We start from the raw sequence: 19,713 nt of genomic DNA, 5'->3' as shown, positions 1-19,713 counted from the left end.
CCGGATTGGCCTTGAACTCACAGAGATCCACTTGCCTTTGCCTCCCAAGTGCTGGGATTAAAGGCATGTGCCACCACTGCCCGACTCTTGCACAAAATCTAAATGGTCTTATAATAAAAACCCAGAGTCAGATATTGGGGAAAATGCTGAAAGATCAGAGAGACAAAGAACAAGCCACAGCCTCTTCACACCTCGCCAACTCCATGAGTCCTTATTGGTGAAATTATTGGGGTTGGAACTTCCAGATCAAGGTTGGAATGGCTACCCACTACAAGTCCTCTGCCTGAATGCTTCTGAGTCCTTAGCTGAAAGGGCCTAGTCCCTGTCTCCTCATGCCTTATATGCCTTTCTCCACCCAGCAATTTCACTTCCTTCCTAGTGCTGGGATTAATGGCGTGTGTGCTTCCCAAATTCTAGTAACAAAGGCATGAGATCTCAAGTGTTGGGATTAAAGGCATGTGACTCCTAAGTGCTAGGATTAAAGGTGTGTGCCACCACTGCCTGGCCTCTGTGTTTAACTCTGTGGCTGGCTCTGTCCTCTGATCTTCAGGCAAGTTTTATTAGAGTACCACAAAATATGACCACACCCGACTGTATTTTTAATTTTGTAGTTGTGTTGTTGCTGTTGTTGAGATGGGAGTCATGTAACTCAGTTTCCTGCCTCCTTTACCCAAGTGCAAGGATTATGGACATGTGCCACTGTGCCTGAATCAAACATGTTATTTCTATGGTAAAAACATAATATTTGTTCTATTATGGGTAAATGAAGGTTGTAAACAGCCAGAAATTTTCAACAAATGAGCTTTAGTGATAAACTTTTTGATTTTTTGAACTCCTGGATTTGGGAATTATGAATGAAAGGGTTAAGTAAGGACTTGTACTTGAATTCTCAAATTATTGACCCTCATTGACCTTAGAGTGAAATCAGAAAAAAAGGTTAAATTAAACACTGTTATATATGTAAATTAATACTAAATGAACAATTATGCAAATTACTAGTAGTCATTTAAAATAATCCATTAAGATGAGGGTGTGTCAAATGTATGTACTAAAAGATCTGTACAGCTAGGACATAACTCAATATAGTGCATGTTCCTAACACACAAAAGGCTCCGAGTTTAGTAATTTGTAATTTTTGAAGTATTTATGTATTTCTCAAAAGGCATTAACATGTTTCTTTTTTTTAGTAAATGGATATAAAACTTCTTATTTTACAGTTGAGCTATTGTTAATTGAATGACACAGTTGATTAGCTGATTAATAAAGGAGCCAGGTTGTTGTTTTAACTTTAATTCACAGCCTATAAATTAGGGCATGCTTCCTTATAAGAGTTTACCCAGCTTTAGAAGTGGTTTGACTTTGTAAAGAAAATGATTTTCTTTACATGACTGAATAGCTGTTACAACAGTTAGTGTCTACAGGCTCTCTGTTTCCTACTTCTCAGAAAGAGGTTGTAGGCAGTTCAGGTATAGCTCATTCACATTGATACTTACTTTGTAAATGATTTCCACAGCCACAGTTATCATGTTTTGACAGGTTGAGTTAGTAATTTAGTTGACCTTGGTAACTGGTTCAGGAAATTATGAGAACGAGACTGAGAATGGATGAATGTGCTTAGTTGGGTGTGGCAGTCCATGTGCTTAAGAATCAAAGGCAGAACTAGGCGGTGGTGGTGGTGGTGGTGGTGGTGGTGGTGGTGGTGGTGGTGGTGGTGGTGTTGCACACCTTTAATCCCAGCACTCGGGAGGCAGAGGTAGGTGGATCTCTGTGAGTTCCTGGTCTACAAAGTGAGTTCTAGGACAGCCAGAGCTATATATCCTGTCTAAAAAACCAACACCCACCCCCTCAAAAAAAAAATCTAAGGCAGGAAGATCACATAATGAGACCCTGGTTTGGCAGTGTGGTTTTTTTGGATGGAGGTGGAGAAAGAGGGGAGGTGGGATTTTACTTAGCATTGTGGCTATTTCCAAAGTGCCATAGTATGTTGCAATTATAAGCTGACGTATGGAGGAAGAGAGGGGTTTTATAAATCATGTTCTGTTTAGACTGTAGCCATCTGATAATGTACTAGTTACCAAAGGTAAAAAAGGAAATTGGAAAAGAACACTTTTTGAAAAATTTGGTGGTGAATACAAGAATAAGAAGAAGCCTTAACTAATATATTTGTATGTCTTCACAGAAACATGCTAAGGGACAGGATTTGCTTAAGCGAGTTTGTGAGCACCTCAATCTGTTGGAAGAAGACTACTTTGGTTTAGCTATTTGGGATAGTGCAACCTCTAAGGTAAGAACACAGCCTAGGATAAACAGCTGGCAATTTCAGTTCTTGTGCTGGTAACAATGTTTGTACCTGCCTGGTCTCATGCTGATAACATTATTTGTACCTGCCTGGTCTCATGTTGGTAACAATGTTTGTCCTTTCCTGGTCTCATGTTGGTAACAATGTTTGTCCTTGCCTGGTCTCATGTTGGTAACAATGTTTGTACCTGCCTCTCCAAGACACTCACTAGTGAATGTAGTCTCTCATCAGATTTTCCTTCTAGAATTTACTTTTTTTTTTTTCCAAGACAGGGTTTCTCTGTGTAGTTTTGCGCCTTTCCTGGAACTCACTTGGTAGCCCAGGCTGGCCTCGAACTCACAGAGATCCGCCTGCCTCTGCCTCCCAGTGCTGGGATTAAAGGCATGCGCCGGCGCCGCCGCCGCCGCCGCCGCCGCCGCCGCCACCACCACTCAGCTTTTTTTTTTTTTTTTTTAAAGAGAGAGCATTACTAATGTGTTTTTTTCATCATCAAGAGAAAATATCTACTGTGCTTATTCCTATAATTTTAATGATAAAAAAATCGAAGTCCAGGAAGATCATCCCGTATCAAGGTGGAAAGGTTAAGACACCTGAACCTTGTCCTTTACTGCCTGACTGTAGACAGAGACTCTAATTGAGAACAAATACTGCTTTATTTTAAACCCTTCAGTGGCTGGCTGGCTGGTGGTGGTGGTGGTGGTGGTGGTGGTGGTGGTGGTGCACGCCTTTCATCCCAGCACGCAGGACACAGAGGCAGGTCTCTGTGAGCTCGAGGGCAGCCTGGTCTACCGAGTTCTAAGACAGCCAAAGCTGTACAGTAAAACCCTGTCTTGAAAAACAAAACAACAAGAACAACAAATTTAAACCCTTCCGTGGCTTCTACTTGTCTAGAGCTTAATGAAGCCCAGCTCTCTTAGCACAGATTACTGTCTCTATGTACTGACCCTTTCAGTACCTTTCAGTTTTACCTCTCCTCTATAATTACCTCTGCTCAGGTTATGCTGAGCTACACACAGCAACTCTTTTATACTTTTGTGCCCACTTAATTTCTGTCATTTCTCCTGATTCATATTTCAAGACTCAGACTCCCCAGATACCTGGAGAAACATTTCCTAAAGTTCCAGCTTCAGCATAGCACTGCCATAGTCATTCATACCCAAGGCGAGCAAATTTTTGTTCACTGACCATCTCTCTCATTAGTGACCGCTCCTTGAGTGTTATTTTTAGTCTTTTTCATAACCACAATGCCATCCACATGGAATCATTGCTCAAACATTTGTTGGTTACATAAGATACTGAGAATTGAATTTTTTTTTTTAATGTAGTGTTAGTTTATGTGCGTTGGTGTTTTACCTGCATGTATAGCTGTGTGAGGGTGTCAGAAGTCCTGGAACTGGAGTTACAGACAGTAACTGTGAGTGCTGGGAATTGAACCTCTGTCCTCTGGAAGATCAACCAGTGCTCTTAACAGCTGAGCCATCTCTCCAGCCCTGCGAATTGAATGTTTTAAATTGAACATAAACGTATACACACTGCTGTCATCATCACTAGAAGGTCTTGGCTCTGCTTGGTGGGGATTTTGGCCCCGGTCTTAAAACTGCTTGTGGGATCTCTAGAAGAAAGAGTTGGGAAGTCTCTTCAAACAGTGGAGAATTTGGAGCCCTCTGCTGTGGGAGCAGACACCGCTCCAACAGGGGAGAAAGTTGCCATTAGTAAGCATTTTGGGTTGCACATAAGCTGAGGGTTTTCAGAGGTCCCTGCAGACTCAGCATTGGTGTTTGACTTCCCTTGCCTTTGGACCAAGTGAGAGGCCAAGGAAAAACATGCAGACACTTCCTTTATGACAGGGCTCAAGCAAGTATGTGGTGTGTGTGTGTGTGTGTGTGTGTGTGTGTGTGTGTGTGTGTGTGTGTGTTTGGGATTAAACCTGGGAACCTTGCACATGCAAGCATGTTCTATCACTGAGTTTCATCCAAAGTGAATATGTATCTTATAGTTTTAAATAGTTTAGTAGTTTAAAATCTAATGTAAATAAGTGAGGTATAGTGGTATATACCTTAATCCCAGCCCTTAGAAGACAGAGGCAGATGGAGCTCTGATTTCATAGCTAGCCTGGTATACATATCGAGTTCCAGACCATTCATTTAGAGTTACATAATGGGACCCTATCTCAAAAAAAAATAATAATACTAGAAATTTAGCAGTTTTTATCTTTAAACATCTCTCTCAGAGGCCTATGAAGGATTGCTAGTAGTGAAACTTTTCCTAAAGTGCCAGTATGTCACAGGGGACATTGCAGGTTGAAGGGGACTGCTGTAGTAATGTATAGACTTTTTTTCCCCCAAGACAAGTTCTCTCTGTGTAGTTTTGGTCCCTGTCCTAGAATTCACTCTGTAGACCAGGCTGGCCTCGAACTCACAGGGATCTGCCTGGCTCTGCCTCCCGAGTGCTGGGATTAAAATCGTGTGCCACCGCCCGGCTTGATGTATAGACTCTTAAGTGGGGTGGAAGAACGTAGAAGATGGAGATGTTCGAGCGGGCAAGATATATTCTTTTCAGTACACATTAACTGGGCAATGAACTGTGCACAGAGGCTGTGCTGACAGAAATTTTGAACAAGACAAAGTTAGAGGAGAAAATAAGATTTGGATGATATCACTTACTCCTGGTCCTAGATCTTTACTAATCTTTCCCTAATACTATAAATAGCACACACTTATTTCACATTTGCTGTTTACAAGCAGGCTTACATATATGAGCAGCTCTGTAAGATGGATACTCTGACAAAATTTACATTTTAGAGTTAAGGGAACTTAGGTATGGAGAGGCTCTAGTTACTCATCTAGGACATATTGGAGCATGGATTCAAACCAACTTCTGCTTCCTTTTTTTGCTGCTGAGAAACCACTGTGCCTTGTAAAATTAATGCAAAGGTTTCCAAGGGAAATGTAGGTTCATCCGGAGGTGGTTTCCCAAGGTGGTCAGGGAGCTTCCTCCAGTACTGAATTGTTAGTGTGTTCTGGGGCTTTGTGTGAATGCCTTTTCTTCTTTTTACAGACATGGCTGGATTCTGCCAAAGAAATAAAAAAGCAAGTTCGAGGTAAGTGGATACAGCCCTTTTATAGTTGTCTCTTTCAGGTGGGCCAGAGGGTCACCAACCATCGCTGGCTGTGAGTCAGTCACCTGAGAGCACTGACTGTGGCCGACTGCTTTGAAATAGAGATAAAGCTTTTCCCTGGAAGGGCCAATTCCGTAGTAGAAAAATAGAGTAGAGGTCGACACTGTTGAGATGTAGGTCAGATTTTGACCTTAAAAGACCAAATAAAAACCAACTAGGCGAAGTTGGAAAAGTAGGAATAGGGGAGAGTAACAGAAGTAGGAAAATAATGAAGATGGTGTCAGCTCTCCAAATGGCAGAGACAGAAACTGTGCTAGCCACCAGCAGGGGTGTGCTGTTGGATCTCGGTCCTTTAGTTGCTAGACTGTTGTGTTCTTCTTGTCCTTTTGTTTTTCCTTTCCCTTTCTCTTTTTGGTGTTAGGGATTGAAGTCAGGGCCTTACGCATGAGCTCCACTCGCATTCCTGTGTTCTAGCTTTCTCCAGGTTTTCCCCTCTCTATGGTAGCTTCTCTCTTTTTGCAATTTCATGTAACTGTGGTCTGAAAATAATCAGTGGAAACCTCTGGGTTGTAACCTCTGGGTTGTGTGCTTTTCTGGGTGGTAATGAAACCTCGTGTGGCCCTGCACCACCGTGTCTAGGCCACAAGTCTCCTTTTGTCTCTCATACCCATGCTGTATGTATAGCTGCGAGCACTCGGGTGGCTCATCAGATAGACATCGCAGGCTTGTGCTAGGAAACCTTCCCTCATCTAAGAATGGCCACAGAGTACAAGAGTGATGATGTTGGCAATTTGGTTAGGCCAAAGAGAAGTTACCAAGTGTGTCCTTTAGGTTCTATAGGTTTAGTACTCGTCAAGATTTCGGGCATCCACCGATGGCCCTGGAGCACATGCCCTGAGGTAGGGGAGGCTTTACTTGTCATCCTTTTGCAAATTTAAGGAAGGAAAAATGAAGGCAGGTTTGTCTCCACTGGCCATCTGGCCATGGGGCTTCTCTCGTAGCCTGAGTGTATCTCACTGTTGCATGCCCTGCCCGTACTACTGTTCTGGGATGAAAAATGTGCAGATTGGTATTTCATAGCCCCAGACCCAATGGACTCATTGAGATGGCTTGTCTTGATTACGGCCATTGAGCTATCATTTTAGTTTAGTGGTTATTACTCATCCTGACGAGCAGATTTTTAACTCTGTTACCAAACCAGAACTGTTCACTTCTTGAAACATTTTTTTTTATCATGAAATGTTTTTCTTTAGACCTTGTGAATGATTGTTTTAGCATTCTTTTTATTTCATTTTGTTTTTGTTTTAGCATTCTTAAAATAGAGAGGCAAAACTTTTTTGGCCGGGGAATTGGCAACTTTCTACATTTGTTCTTCACTGATAAAAGCTTGAAATGTATTATTTTATAATTATTGTTTTTGTTATTACTATTTTGAGACAGGTCATGCTAGATAGCCCAAGCAAGACTCTATTAAAAATAATGATGAAAACCTTCCTACTGCGTGGGGGAAAATCCATAAAAACTTTACTAGTGAATCAAATATATAATATCAGGAACCCAAATTGGTCTTTACTTGTTACAAAGGTATTTTCCTTTTTAACCTTTGCATCATATAATTAGTGTATACTCGTGGCAATTTTATTTATTTTGGAAGTTTTATTGAGTATACATGTGTGTATGCACATATGCATGTATGCAGAGGCCAGAGAACAGCTTCATGGAGTCAGTTTCTACTTCCACCTATCCATGGGTTCCAGGGAGGGATTCAATTCAGGTAGCCAGGCTTTTGTGGCAAGCACCTTTGCCTGCTGAGCCATCACTGTGGCCCCATGAAAAACTTAAACATCATTTAATCTAATCAATTAAACTGGTATAATCTCTAAGATATTTTTATGCAGATATGAATTTTTCAAAATGTACCCAGGAGGGATGCACATATCTGAAACCCCATATTCGGGGTTTCAGCTGTTTGAGGGCCTCTATCAAAACAAACCAACCAAAGCAATTATGCTGTACATGGTTTTAAAATTCAATTTAAAAAATAAATGTTGCAGGTATACAGTATAAAATTAAAAGGTGCAGATGAAAATAGCACAAGGTGAATCTTCCTCCCTGTCTTAGTCATGCAGTTTCTTTTTCTGGAGGCAACCATGGTAACTAATTTCTTGTCTTCCTTCTAGACAAGTCTGAGTGTATATAAACACATACCCATGGTTGTGTCTATTTAAATATGCGACTCATCTTTTTTATATAACAGAGTATTGGTATCTTTTGCCTGCCTATGTATGCTTGCCTGCCTGCCTTCCTGCCTAACTGTCTGTCCATCTATCTATATTTTTTTAAATGATCACATACACTATATATAAGTAGTCATATTTCTGTGTTTTAGATTACTCTCATTAGTTTTCTATTATACTCATGTTTGCATTTGTGACTATATCTCTGCATTTGCTAAGTGTCTATAGATAACAGCTTTAACAACTGAGCTATCTCCCCAACTCAGTCAGGTTTTTAAAAGTAGAATAAAGTTTAGGACTGGTCATATAGCATAGTGATAGAGCACTTACCTAGCATAAGCCAAAAAAGAAAGAAAAGGAAAGAAAAAACACTGAAGCAAAAAAAAAAAATTAAAGTAATAGAAATTCAATAAAGTATGGAAGCTGTGTAACAAAACCCACGTCTCCCCATCCATCCAGAAATAACGTGTGTTAGCATTTTTGTTTGGACCGGAAGAGGGAAGCCTGAGCTCTTTGGCTTTCTTTTCATTCACATCTCTTCCCATCCATAGAAGGCTGTTGTCAGGGGTTGGGGATTTAGCTCAGTGGTAGAGAGCTTGCCTAGCAAGCACAAGGCCCTGGGTTCGGTCCTCAGCTCCAGGGGGTGGAAAAAAAGAAAGAAAAGAAAAGAAAAGAAGTCTGTTGTCAGCTTGGGCACTCCTTCCAGCTTTTGTTTCTGTACTTCTCATGTGTCATCCCTGTGTACAGCAGACAGTAGTTGCTTTATCCTTTATTGTGGCATTTCCTTAGAGCTAGCCTTTTGTGTCTTCTTCTGAGTTTGTCATTTTTCCTCCTGCTAGCTTAACTCCAAGGTCCTTTATTTTCTTTGTTCTGGATGAGGGCCCTCACTTGCTGACTCAGGCCAGCCATCCACATCCTATGGCATGTCAGGTAGCTCACAACTACCTGTAATTTTGACTCCAGTGCATCCAGTAACCTCTTCTGGCCTCTGTTATCAGCTGTGCACATGAAACACACACATATACACACACATACAGAAATAATTCTTTAAAAAATTTATTAATAGGGCTGGGTTAAGTGCATTAGCTGCTTTTCCAGAGGACCCGGGTTCAATTCCCAGCAACCACGTGGCAGCTCACAACTGTCTGTAACTCAAAGTTCTAGTGGATCCGACTTGCTCACACAGACATACATGCAGGACAAACACCAGTGCACATAAAATTTTATAAAAAATTACAAAAATAGCCAGTTATTTAAAAATTATTAATAAAAAATTTAACACAGTTTTAGAATTTTAGAAAATTTAAACCAGTGATAGTCCATAGGCAGGATATTCTTACACCTTCTCTGTATGTTGAAAATTATATGTAATTTACCCAAATTATGTTTTTTTTATTTTTATTTATTTTTTTTGTTTTTTGAGACAGGGTTTCTCTGTGTAGCTTTGTGCCTTTCCTGGATCTCGCTCTGTAGACCAGGCTGGCCTCGAACTCACAGAGATCCGCCTGGCTCTGCCTCCCGAGTGCTGGGATTAAAGGCGTGCGCCACCACCGCCCGGCCCAAATTATGTTTTAAAAAAACCTTTAGCCCATGTATCCTCCTCTACTTTCTTCCCAAAGGTCACCACTTTCTTGAACTCTGTGATAATTATTCCATTAAATTATTACCATTAAATTTTTGGATTACTTTTACTTTCTGTGAGTTTTTTTATGTTAAAATATGGCTATAATGAAACCTTTTGCATGTCATATAAATTAAGTGACTTTTCTTACTCAGCGTCATTTTTGAAACTTACTTTGATCAGAAAGAAATTTCACCAAACAATTCCTAACCCTTGAGTCACATCTTGATGTTTTCTTTTATATCTGTTTCATATTTTTAGTGCTTATATTTCCTCCACCAAAATAGGTTTACAATGGATTGTAACCTACAGTTAAAAAAAAAAAAAAAGGCAAAACAGCCTGATTTAGGGTGTATGCCTGGAATAGGGTTTAGTAGAACATCTGGAAGTAGAATGTGAGTTGTTTTCACCTTTGCAAGATACTGCACGGTGGCTTCTTTACATTGGTTACAACCACTTACGTTTTTATGTGTGCTCTCAGAAGAAAGTCATTTTAGAATTTACTCGTGTGTGTGTGTGTGTGTGTGGTGTTACGGGCTGGTGCTTGCTAGCAGAAACCAGAGGGAAATGTTAGATGTCTTGTTCTATCACTTTCCACCTTATTCCAACAAGACGGGGGCTCTTCACTGAAGCTGTAACTGTGCTGGTGGCCATCGAGCCTCTGTCACTTCTCCGCTCTGCCCTACAACAGTGCTGGGATTACAGGCGGCTGCAACCATGGCCAGCTTTTTAGCGTGGGTTCTGGATACTTGAATTCATACTTGGGTAGCAATTGCTCTTACTTGCTAAGCCAGCCATCTCTTCAGCCTCAGAAAGTCACTTGAAAAAAATCATTAATTAAGATGGGAGGTGGTGACACACCCTTTAATCCCAGCACTTGGAGGAAGAGCAGGTGAGTCTGTTGAGTGTGAGGCCAGCTTGGTTTACAGAGTAAGTTCCAGAACAGCCAAGGATGCACAAGAGAGATCCTGTCTCGAAAAATTAAAAAAAAAAAAAAAATGAAAATAATCAGCAGTTGAGGTCACTTCCTGCTCCTCCAGAGGACCTAAGTTTGGTTCCTAGCACCCATGTCAGGCAAATCACAACCACCTTTAACAACTTCTGGCCTCTGTGAGCATCTACATACATGTTCGTGTGCTCATGTACATACACACATGCATTTATATATATATATATATATATATATATACACACACACACACATGCACAGAGATGAGAGAAGTAAATCTTTTAAATTACTAATAAAAAATTTTTAAAAATTATTTTAGACTTATGAAAAATTTAAAAAGAGAATAGTTTAAGAATTCCTAGGTGGCCTTTACACAGATTCCTCAAATAATACTATTTTGCTGAACTTATTTTATCTTAAATTTTTGTTTCTTTTACATCCATTGATTTGTGTATATATGTGCACATGAACTTTTATTTCAGATACTGTGTATATATCATAAATACATATCTTCAAAATTGCAAAAGAGCACCCATTAACTTTGATGGCTCAGAGCAGAATATAAATCACATTTCTAAAACAAGTTCTATGAACAAGTCAACCTGCAGGATTGTTTCTTCATACAGTTTTGCCTGTGTGGTTCTGCTTCACTATAATGAAGATTATACTAACATTAAAAAATAAATGTGTTGCACAAATTCTAAATGGTCTTATAATAAAAATCTGGAGCCAGATATCAGGGTGAGAACTGAAAGATCAGAGAAGCAGAGCAAGCCACAGCAACCACCTCTTCCTCATCAACTCCTCAGCCTGATAGAGCCTCTGCAAGAGAGTGAATTCCTATTTCCTTCCTCCTTATACTCCTTTCTCTGCCCTGCCCTAGCACTTCCTGTTTCAACCTTCCTACTGCTGGGATTAAAGGTGTGTGATCCCAAGTGCTGGAATTAAAGGTGTGTGCCACCACTGCCTGGCTCTGTTTCTCTTTTAGACTGGATTAATCTTGTGTAGCCTAGCATGGCCTTGAATTTATAGAGATCCAGATGGATCTCTGCTTCTAGTGCTAGGATTAAAGGAGTGTGCCACCACTGCCTGACCTCTATGTTTAACTCTGTGGCTGGCTCTGTCCTCTGATCTTCAGGCAAGCTTTATTTCTTAGATTATAAACAATATATCACCACATAAATGAGGTCTTCTAGCTTTTCTAGGTGGAATCTAAGCAAGGTAACAATATTTTAAAACACAAAACATGAAAATGTTGGAAGATTTAAGACAAAAAGGAAGACAATATTTTTGATCAGAAATTTAGACATAAAAACAAAATTCCTGTCTTTATTTTTATAGGTGTTCCGTGGAATTTCACATTTAACGTGAAGTTTTATCCACCAGACCCAGCACAGTTAACTGAAGACATAACAAGGTAAATAATTAGCATGTAAATACAGAACTGTAATTCTTGTCATAAGCTCTGGGAATTTCCCTACTCAGGAAGAAAAATGATAAATGGTTAGTCTAAAGTACAGATTTTCTGGTGCCTTCAAAACAGGCTTGAAGATACTGAGCCTAAAAGGCTGGAACCTGGCAGGAGCCAGCCCTGTTTACCACATGACATTCCACTTTACATTACATGGTAGGCGGGACTGCTCTTAAACTGTGCTTGGAGGACAAGATCTAATTGTCCTTCTGTATTCCCCATAGGATTGAAAACAGCAAAATCACATGATAATTATTTATCTCTCTTTTAAACCATCCCCATGAACTGACCCGTCTTTTGAGCCCATTTAATTTATAGCACAAAAACCAACCTATTGAATTTTTAAGAAAATTATTTTTACTTGATTTTATCAAAGATGAACAAAAACTAAATGGAAAACTACTATGTGGTGAACAATACTGCTGTGAGCATTCACGCCTGTGATGTCATCAAGAGCCCTCTTCCTAGAAGATGCTTGGCAATATTTGTTACATTGAATTGCTGGGTTGCCAAGAAACTACTTCCTAAGTCTGATTTCGTTGACGATGATCTGGTTTCTGAGGAATTTACAATCTTTAGGATTCAGTTTTCATCTCTCTTAAAGGAGAGAGGGGCTGGAGTAGTTAGAAGCACTGGTTGCTGTTTCCGATGACCCAGGTTCAATTCCCAGCACCCATGTGGTGACCCACAGCTGTCTGTAACCCCAGCCCCAGGGAATTCAACTCTGTCCTCTGGCCTCTATGGCCAATGCATACACATGGTACACAGATATATGTGCAGGCAGAACACCTGTATACAAAATAAAAATATAGGAAAATGTGAATGAAGGAATAAGATCAACTCCTAATATCCGATTATTGAATGCTGTGGAAACCCTGTAGCATTGTCTAAGGCTACTCTGTGTGAAGTCATTCTCAGTTGAGATGCCGTCTCTCTTCCTGAGAAACCTGTTCATTTCATTTTCATGTGTATATGTGTGTGCATAGTAATAGTATGTGCTCAGTAAAATAGTAGTTTCTTTACCTCCTTCAGATGTCTCCTGCTTTCCCTCTTTTTCTAACCTGCTTTTTAACTCCGTTCAACATAGTTACAGTATTTTTGTTTTATGAAAATGTTTCAAACAAGAGGGAGAAGCAGTTTTACAGTGACTAGCCATGTGCCCACTATCCTATACTGGACAATTATCATGTTGTGTTTCCTTAGCCTCCTTCCTTCTCTCTTCTTTCCCCTTTCTTCCTTTTTATCTGTCTGTCTGTGTTCTTTTGTTCTTACTGATATAGTCACATCTTTTCTTTTTTGGATGTAGATACTATTTATGTCTCCAGCTTCGGCAGGACATCGTTGCTGGACGGCTGCCCTGTTCCTTTGCAACCTTAGCCCTCCTCGGCTCTTACACCATCCAGTCTGAACTGGGAGACTATGACCCAGAACTGCATGGCGTGGATTATGTTAGTGATTTTAAACTGGCCCCAAATCAGACCAGGGAACTTGAAGAGAAAGTCACGGAGTTGCATAAATCCTACAGGTGAGCCTGTCTCCAGATGTTCACATGTCTCCAGATGTTCTGTATTTATTTTGGCCTTGAGTTTAAACCCTTGACTTGTTGTTGATTCATTGTTTACCATAGGGAGAGTCACCCTGAGTTCACTTCCTTTTATTGTTTGACTTTGGGAAAGTCATTCAAGTCCTCTGACTGGTTTTCTTATCAGGGTAATGAAAATTTTTTTGTTTGTTTCTGTTTTTGTTTCCAGGTTTATTGAAAAAAATTTTCTGTTCTAGGTTTATTGACTTTCGTTGTTGTTGGTTATCAGAGTAATGGGCATTGCATTGTAGGGTAAGAACTAAATGAGATAATACATGTGTGTGGGGGACCATTTAGCACAAGGTCTTGCACATAGTAGGTGCTCAATAAATGATAGCTATTACTATTATTGCTTTTATATTTAGACGTATGCTGTATTAGGTGCCTTAAGATCCTTAGAGCAAGAACTTGTAACTTGGGTTCTGTGCACATGGGTGGATTCAGAGGGTCGTGGTACCCTTGAAAGTATTTTGTAAAGTCAAATCTTCACCAAATTCACTGACTTTAGTGCTTTTAACGAAAACAGTTGGAAACATTGGGAGGAAACACACCATGACCAAGAGCAAGGCTTATCCTTGGTTTGAGGCAGGTTGAGATCGTGCCTCTGTTTTGTCCTAGCCCTGTGAACTTAGATGATGCACTTAACATTTCTCCGATCTGCTTCCTTGAGTGTCTAATTGAAATTATTGCTTTAGAAGAAATGAGACAATGAATCTGTTGAGAAAAGGAAATGTTTGTGTGACATAAAACTCCAGTGACTGTTACCTAATACTAAAGTGAGCCCTCACTGTATTTCTTTTCTCCATACACCCATTTTCTACTTGAATGACTTACTATAGCTAAATTTCACAAGCCGCTTTAGTCTGATCTTGGCATTGATTTACATCACTTTGGCGTGGCATCCTGAATTGGGTGAGCATGCACTGTGTTACAAAGATTTAAAAGGTCATTTTGTTCAAAGAGAAATCCAAAGCATGGTCTCAGGTGCTTGCTGTGGTAGCCGCAAGTGTTCTGTCTGGCTATGGAGCTGTCCTCTTCTCTTTGAGGTGGCTCTAATAGATTACATGGACTGGGATGCTTCAAACGAGAGACCTTTACCTCAGAATGGTCTGGTTCTGACTGTCTTATTGCCCCCAAGGTTCAGACACCCATGAAAACCATAATAATTTTCATTAATTGATGTTGTGTGTGTGCGCATCTGCATATATGCCTCGCACGTATATCCACAGTGCGTGTGGAAATCAGAAGATGGCTTGCAGGGGTCAGATCTCTTTCCATAATGTGGGTTCCAGAACTCACACTCATGTTTTCAGGCTTGATGACAGGTGCCTTTAACCATTCCCCGCACCATAATAAGGATTTTAAAGCTTATGACCCATGTAGCAGTCACCTCATATGTCACCTAACTCTCATGGGATAGTAGTGTGTCCAAAGAGAACTGCCAGAATTTATTTTTAAACTTTTTTTTTAAGATGTGCTTCTTTTATTTTATGTGTATGAATGTTTTGTTTGCATGTATGTATGTGCACTTTGTACATGCCTTGTGTTCATGGGGGTCAGAAGAGGGTATTGGGTCACCTAGAACTGGAGTTACAGAATGTTATAAGCCACCATGTTGGTGCTGAGAATTGAAACTGGGTCCTCTGCAAGAGCAACAAGTGCTCTCAACTGCTGATCTATCTCTCCAACTCTCAAAACTTACTTTTTACATTGGGCTTATGCATCCTAAGGTACTAACGTCTGAGACGACTAACTTGGAGATCCGCCTGCCTCTGCCTCCTGAATGCTGGGATTAAAGGCATGCACCACCATAATTGGTGAGGTCAATGAAGAGACACATTTCAAAAGACAAGGTAAAAGGCACCTGAGGAATGACACTCAAGGTTGACCTTTGACCTGCACACACATTCACATGCTCACTCTCATATAAACATGCAGCCCCCCATGCACACACATGAACACACATAAGAAACTGCTCTCATGTTTGAATGTAGTATCAAAAAAGGCTTAAATATTTTCATCTTTTGCTATTATTTTTCATAAATGTTATTGTTTTTAAAAATCCAGTGGATTTATTGTTATTCTTTTAAGATTCAGTAAATGAACACTCAAGTTTTGCTTAGTTTTAAAATTTATAGCACGGTCTGACACATAAAGGAAAGTACTTTGTAGTCCTCAATATCTAAGGCATAGAGAGTTCCTGCAGCTGAGAGCATTTGGGAACTTACCAGATTATATAGCGGACACATAGATGAGTTAGTCCATCTCACTTTGAATTCAGATCCCATTCCTTTTTAGCACTGTTCCTCTTGGTAAGTTACTTAAGGCCCCGAAGTTCATTTTCTTGCCTGAAAAATGAGACTGATAAGGTGAATTTGATAGTTAACTCAGAAAATGTATCTAAAGCACTTAGCAAATGATTATACTTGTAAGATAATACCTCTTAGACATCTGTGGTGACACAGACCCATTATCTAAGCTCTTGGGAATTGGAGGCAGAAGGCTCAGAAATCAAGGTCAACCTCAGCTACAATAGTAAGTTCAAGGCCAGTTAGGACTACATCCCCCCAAAAAACCATAAAATCATCATCAACAACAATAATGTAATATCACCATTTTACAAACAATGTAAGTTTGGGTTTGGAGACCCACTCTTAGTAGTTAACAGAACAATCTCAAAGGAATGATGGATGTGGTCTAGTTGATGTTCTGTTAGATGAACAGTAGAAACTAAACAATCACAGATCTCCATGACTGAAAAATGTAGATGTCTGCCATCATGGGATTTACTTGTTCCATTCTGGACACTTTGATATTCTTAGTAACAGGAGCCCAGATGGAAACGTTAATATGCCTAGTAGCGTGGTGTTTTAACCAGTCAAAGAAACTCCTGCTGAGGTGTAAGCATTTTAATGTGTTGAAAGGTACAAGCTAATACCACCCTACTCCTCAGACAAACAGAAGACAGCCTACACAAAAGTAAACTGGAGTAGTGCCCTTGCCCAGACAGGAATTTTTGAAGCTATAATCAACTGAATTAACACTGGCAAATCAAGCTTGGCCCTCTGTTTATGGGAACTAAGCAGGCATGCAGACCTGTCAGTTGTCCCCCACTTAATTGTTTGAAATCACAGTCCGTAGTCAGGAAAGGCAAGAAATATTGTTAAAAAGCTTCAATAAAACACTGGAGCTCGCTCTATAGCGATGCCTTTGCTGAGTAAGTCAGTATAGGTGAAGTATGCTGTAACTTCTACATGTCGTAAGCAGGAGTTGGCTGGTAAGCAGGGTTCTATGGCTTGGTATTTTATAAGCTGCAGGACTTCCAAGTGGTAAATTGTTGTTTGCTCCTGAATACATTCTTTTTTTTTTCCTCTAAATTTATTTATTTATTTTATGTGTATGAGTGCTCTATCTGCATATAGCCTGCATACCAGAAGAGGGCACTAGATCCTGTTATAGACAGTTATTATGAGCCACCATGTGGTTGCTAGGAATTGAACTCAAGACCTCTGGAACAGCAGCCAGTGCTCTTAAATGCTGAACCATCTCTCCAGCCTCCTGAATACATGCTCCATGGTCTAGAAATACCTAACCTCTTCCCAGCAGGTTTGTTATGTCTTTCAGAGGTCTGGAAAATCTTAGCAAAAAACTTTAATCGTTACATTTTTAAGGTGAAAGTAATTTATGATTTTAAAATATTTTTTTATTTTTATTTTGTATATGTTTAGATGTTTTGCCCTCATATATGTCTATGTACCACATGTGTGCAGTGCCTTGGATGCCAAAAAGGACATCAGATTCCCTATAACTAGAGTTACAGGTGATTGTAAACCACCATGTGGGTGCTATGAACTGAATCTGGGTTTTCTGTAAGAGTAGCAAGTACTCTTAACTAAGCTTTCCAGCCCCTAACTTATGACTTTAATTTAGAAAATATTGTACTTACAAACACAGATGTCTGTGGGTGGAATGGTTATGGGAGCTTTCCCCCATGTTTTTAATGATAGTTTCCTAATTTTATATGTAAATATGTATGATTCTTTTTATTGGAAAAAGCTTTTTGGCACAATAGGTGATCTGAACAAGTCATGCTGAAGAGGACTCTGGTTTAGGACATCCAGGTCTCGGTGAGGGCAGTATATGTGGGTTAGAGGGCAGTCTGGCTTGAGGAATTCCATAGGGTATCTGAGCTACTGTTCTATTCCTGTGAAGAGACATGAAGAGACCATGATCAAGGCAACTCTTATAAAAGACAGCATTTAATTAGGATCTAGCTTAAGTTTCAGAAGGTTAGTCCTTTATCTTCATGGTGGGAAGCAGACAGGCATGGTGCTGGAGCAGTAGCTGATCCTCATCTGTAGACAGCAGGCAGAGAGAACAAGACTGGTCTGACATGGGCTTTTGAAACTTCAAACCTCACTCCCAGTGACACATCTCCAAGAAGGCCACATCTTTTCTAACAAGGCTGTACCTCCTAATCCTTCCCAAACAGTCCAACTAACTGGTGACTAAGCATTCAAATACATGAGCCTCTGGGGCTCATTCTCATTCAACTACTACACAGGGCATGGCACTGGAGACTGGGATTCAGAGTCCAAGCAGAACAGGAGGGCATCCATGTGTAGATTAGGCCTGGGAAGAATATGGGGTGGGGGTGGGGGCAGTAAAATGGATGGCCAAGTGAAGGAGTCCAAGGTGGTCTAACATGGGGAGTCAAAACCCTAGCAGAGTAAGGAGGGCATCCATATGTGGATAGCAGCTTAGGGTGGTGAATTCAATCCAAGTAGGATCAGAGGATTAGAAGGGTATCTAGATGACGAGAGTTCAGAGGCTGCAATGAGAGCTTGTTTATATATTGGGTGAAAGAAAGAAAATATTGGTCAAATTAGTCAAAATACTTGGGGTAATTTGTGAGTAAAGGGAATTCAAATTATGGAAAGGGAGAAAAGAACCTGGTGGTATTGCATTAAAACTGGAGGTTTCAGTGCACAGTCAGTTTCCAGTGTAACACTAGGTGGTGATAGAGAGAGATGTAAACAGGTCCATATATATATAAATACTGGCATACTTTAACTCTACACTGTGCTGGGAAGAGATGCTCAAAAAGATGAGAAATGTTTAGAAGGACAAAAATTGTCCTTTCAGACGCTCCCACTGACCAAATTTGGGCAATTTAAGCAGGAAAATAGATATGCAGAATAAGTGATTCTATTGCATGAGTCAAATGAGAGTCTGGGTTGGGGATGCAGCACAGCACTTGCTCAGCTTGAGGAGTGCCAAAACAAACAAGAAACCCAACCCGGAATCAGTGAATCCATAATGACATACATAAATAAATAGTTTGTGGAGGACACTCAAAAAATTGAAAAGAATTCTCATAAAATTAATAGCTACAAAGAGATAAAGAAGAATTTCAGAGAAACTTGGCATACATCAGTGATAGAGTAGACATGGTCTGTGCAGGGACAAATTGAAATTATAAACACTTGATAGGATGCAGTATAGGCACAGCTCCACTTCTGTGATAGTTCTGTTAGAGACACGTGACCCTGGGCTGGGGATACAGCTCATTGTGAAGCACTTGCCTGAAGCCCAAGCATCAGATCTACACCAGGTTAGACTAGAGACACATGATCTACCACTGAATCATTCTGTAACAGTCAGCTCTATACCAGGTTAGACTAGAGACACATGATCTACCACTGGATCATTCTTTAACAATCAGATCTACACCAGGTTAGACTAGAGACACATGATCTACCACTGGATCATTCTGTAACAGTCAGCTCTATACCAGGTTAGACTAGAGACACATGATCTACCATTGGATCATTCTGTAACAACTGCCTGAGCTTGGGGAATGGGCTTTAAGGATAATATGGCATTATGTGTCAGTGTTAATTTCCTGGTTTTCACACTGTTGAAGGATGTCGTTATTTGTAGAAAGTACAGGAATATTGGGTTCATTAGGTTGTCAATAGCTTAGGGGAAAATTATTTGCATTATATATGACTTGGGAATCATAATTGAAAGGACTGGAGAGATGACTCAGAGGTGAAGAGCACTGGCTTCCAGAGGTCTTCAGTTAAATTCCCAGCAACCACATGGTGGCTCACAACCATCTATAATGAGATTTGGTGACCTCTTCTAGCATGCAGCCATACATACAGGCAGAATACTGTGTACATAATAAATAAATCTTTTTAAAAAAGTCATAATTGAGCTGGGCGTGGTGGCACATGCCTTTAATTCCAGCATTTGGGAGGCAGAGGCAGGCAATCTTTAATCACATTTCATGTATTTACCAAAGACTAAAAAAATCATTGTTTATACTTATGATGTACAAATAGACATTATTATGATTCTTACTTTATAGAGGGGCTGAAGGAGATGTAGACATGACTCAAAGGGCAGGGATCAGGATTCCAGTCCACAG

At 40.1% G+C, this 19,713-nt stretch overlaps 1 protein-coding gene across 35 annotated transcripts in view; it reads left to right on the top strand.

Annotated features, from left to right (window-relative positions):
- The window catches only part of Epb41 (erythrocyte membrane protein band 4.1), a 160,506-nt gene that overhangs the window by 79,618 nt on the left and 61,175 nt on the right, over positions 1–19,713 (top strand). For all 35 annotated transcript variants that reach the window (XM_037203000.1, XM_037202992.1, XM_037202990.1 and 32 more), the window contains exons 4-7: positions 2,180–2,284; positions 5,357–5,399; positions 11,566–11,641; positions 13,002–13,220. In XM_037203000.1, coding sequence (XP_037058895.1) covers positions 2,180–2,284; positions 5,357–5,399; positions 11,566–11,641; positions 13,002–13,220 — 443 coding nt within the window. The remainder of the gene's footprint in view (positions 1–2,179; positions 2,285–5,356; positions 5,400–11,565; positions 11,642–13,001; positions 13,221–19,713) is intronic.

This window comes from Peromyscus leucopus, chromosome 2, assembly GCF_004664715.2.
Source record: "Peromyscus leucopus breed LL Stock chromosome 2, UCI_PerLeu_2.1, whole genome shotgun sequence".
In the NCBI taxonomy this organism is placed as follows: domain Eukaryota; kingdom Metazoa; phylum Chordata; class Mammalia; order Rodentia; family Cricetidae; genus Peromyscus; species Peromyscus leucopus.
This window is presented reverse-complemented; position numbering and strand designations above follow the sequence as displayed.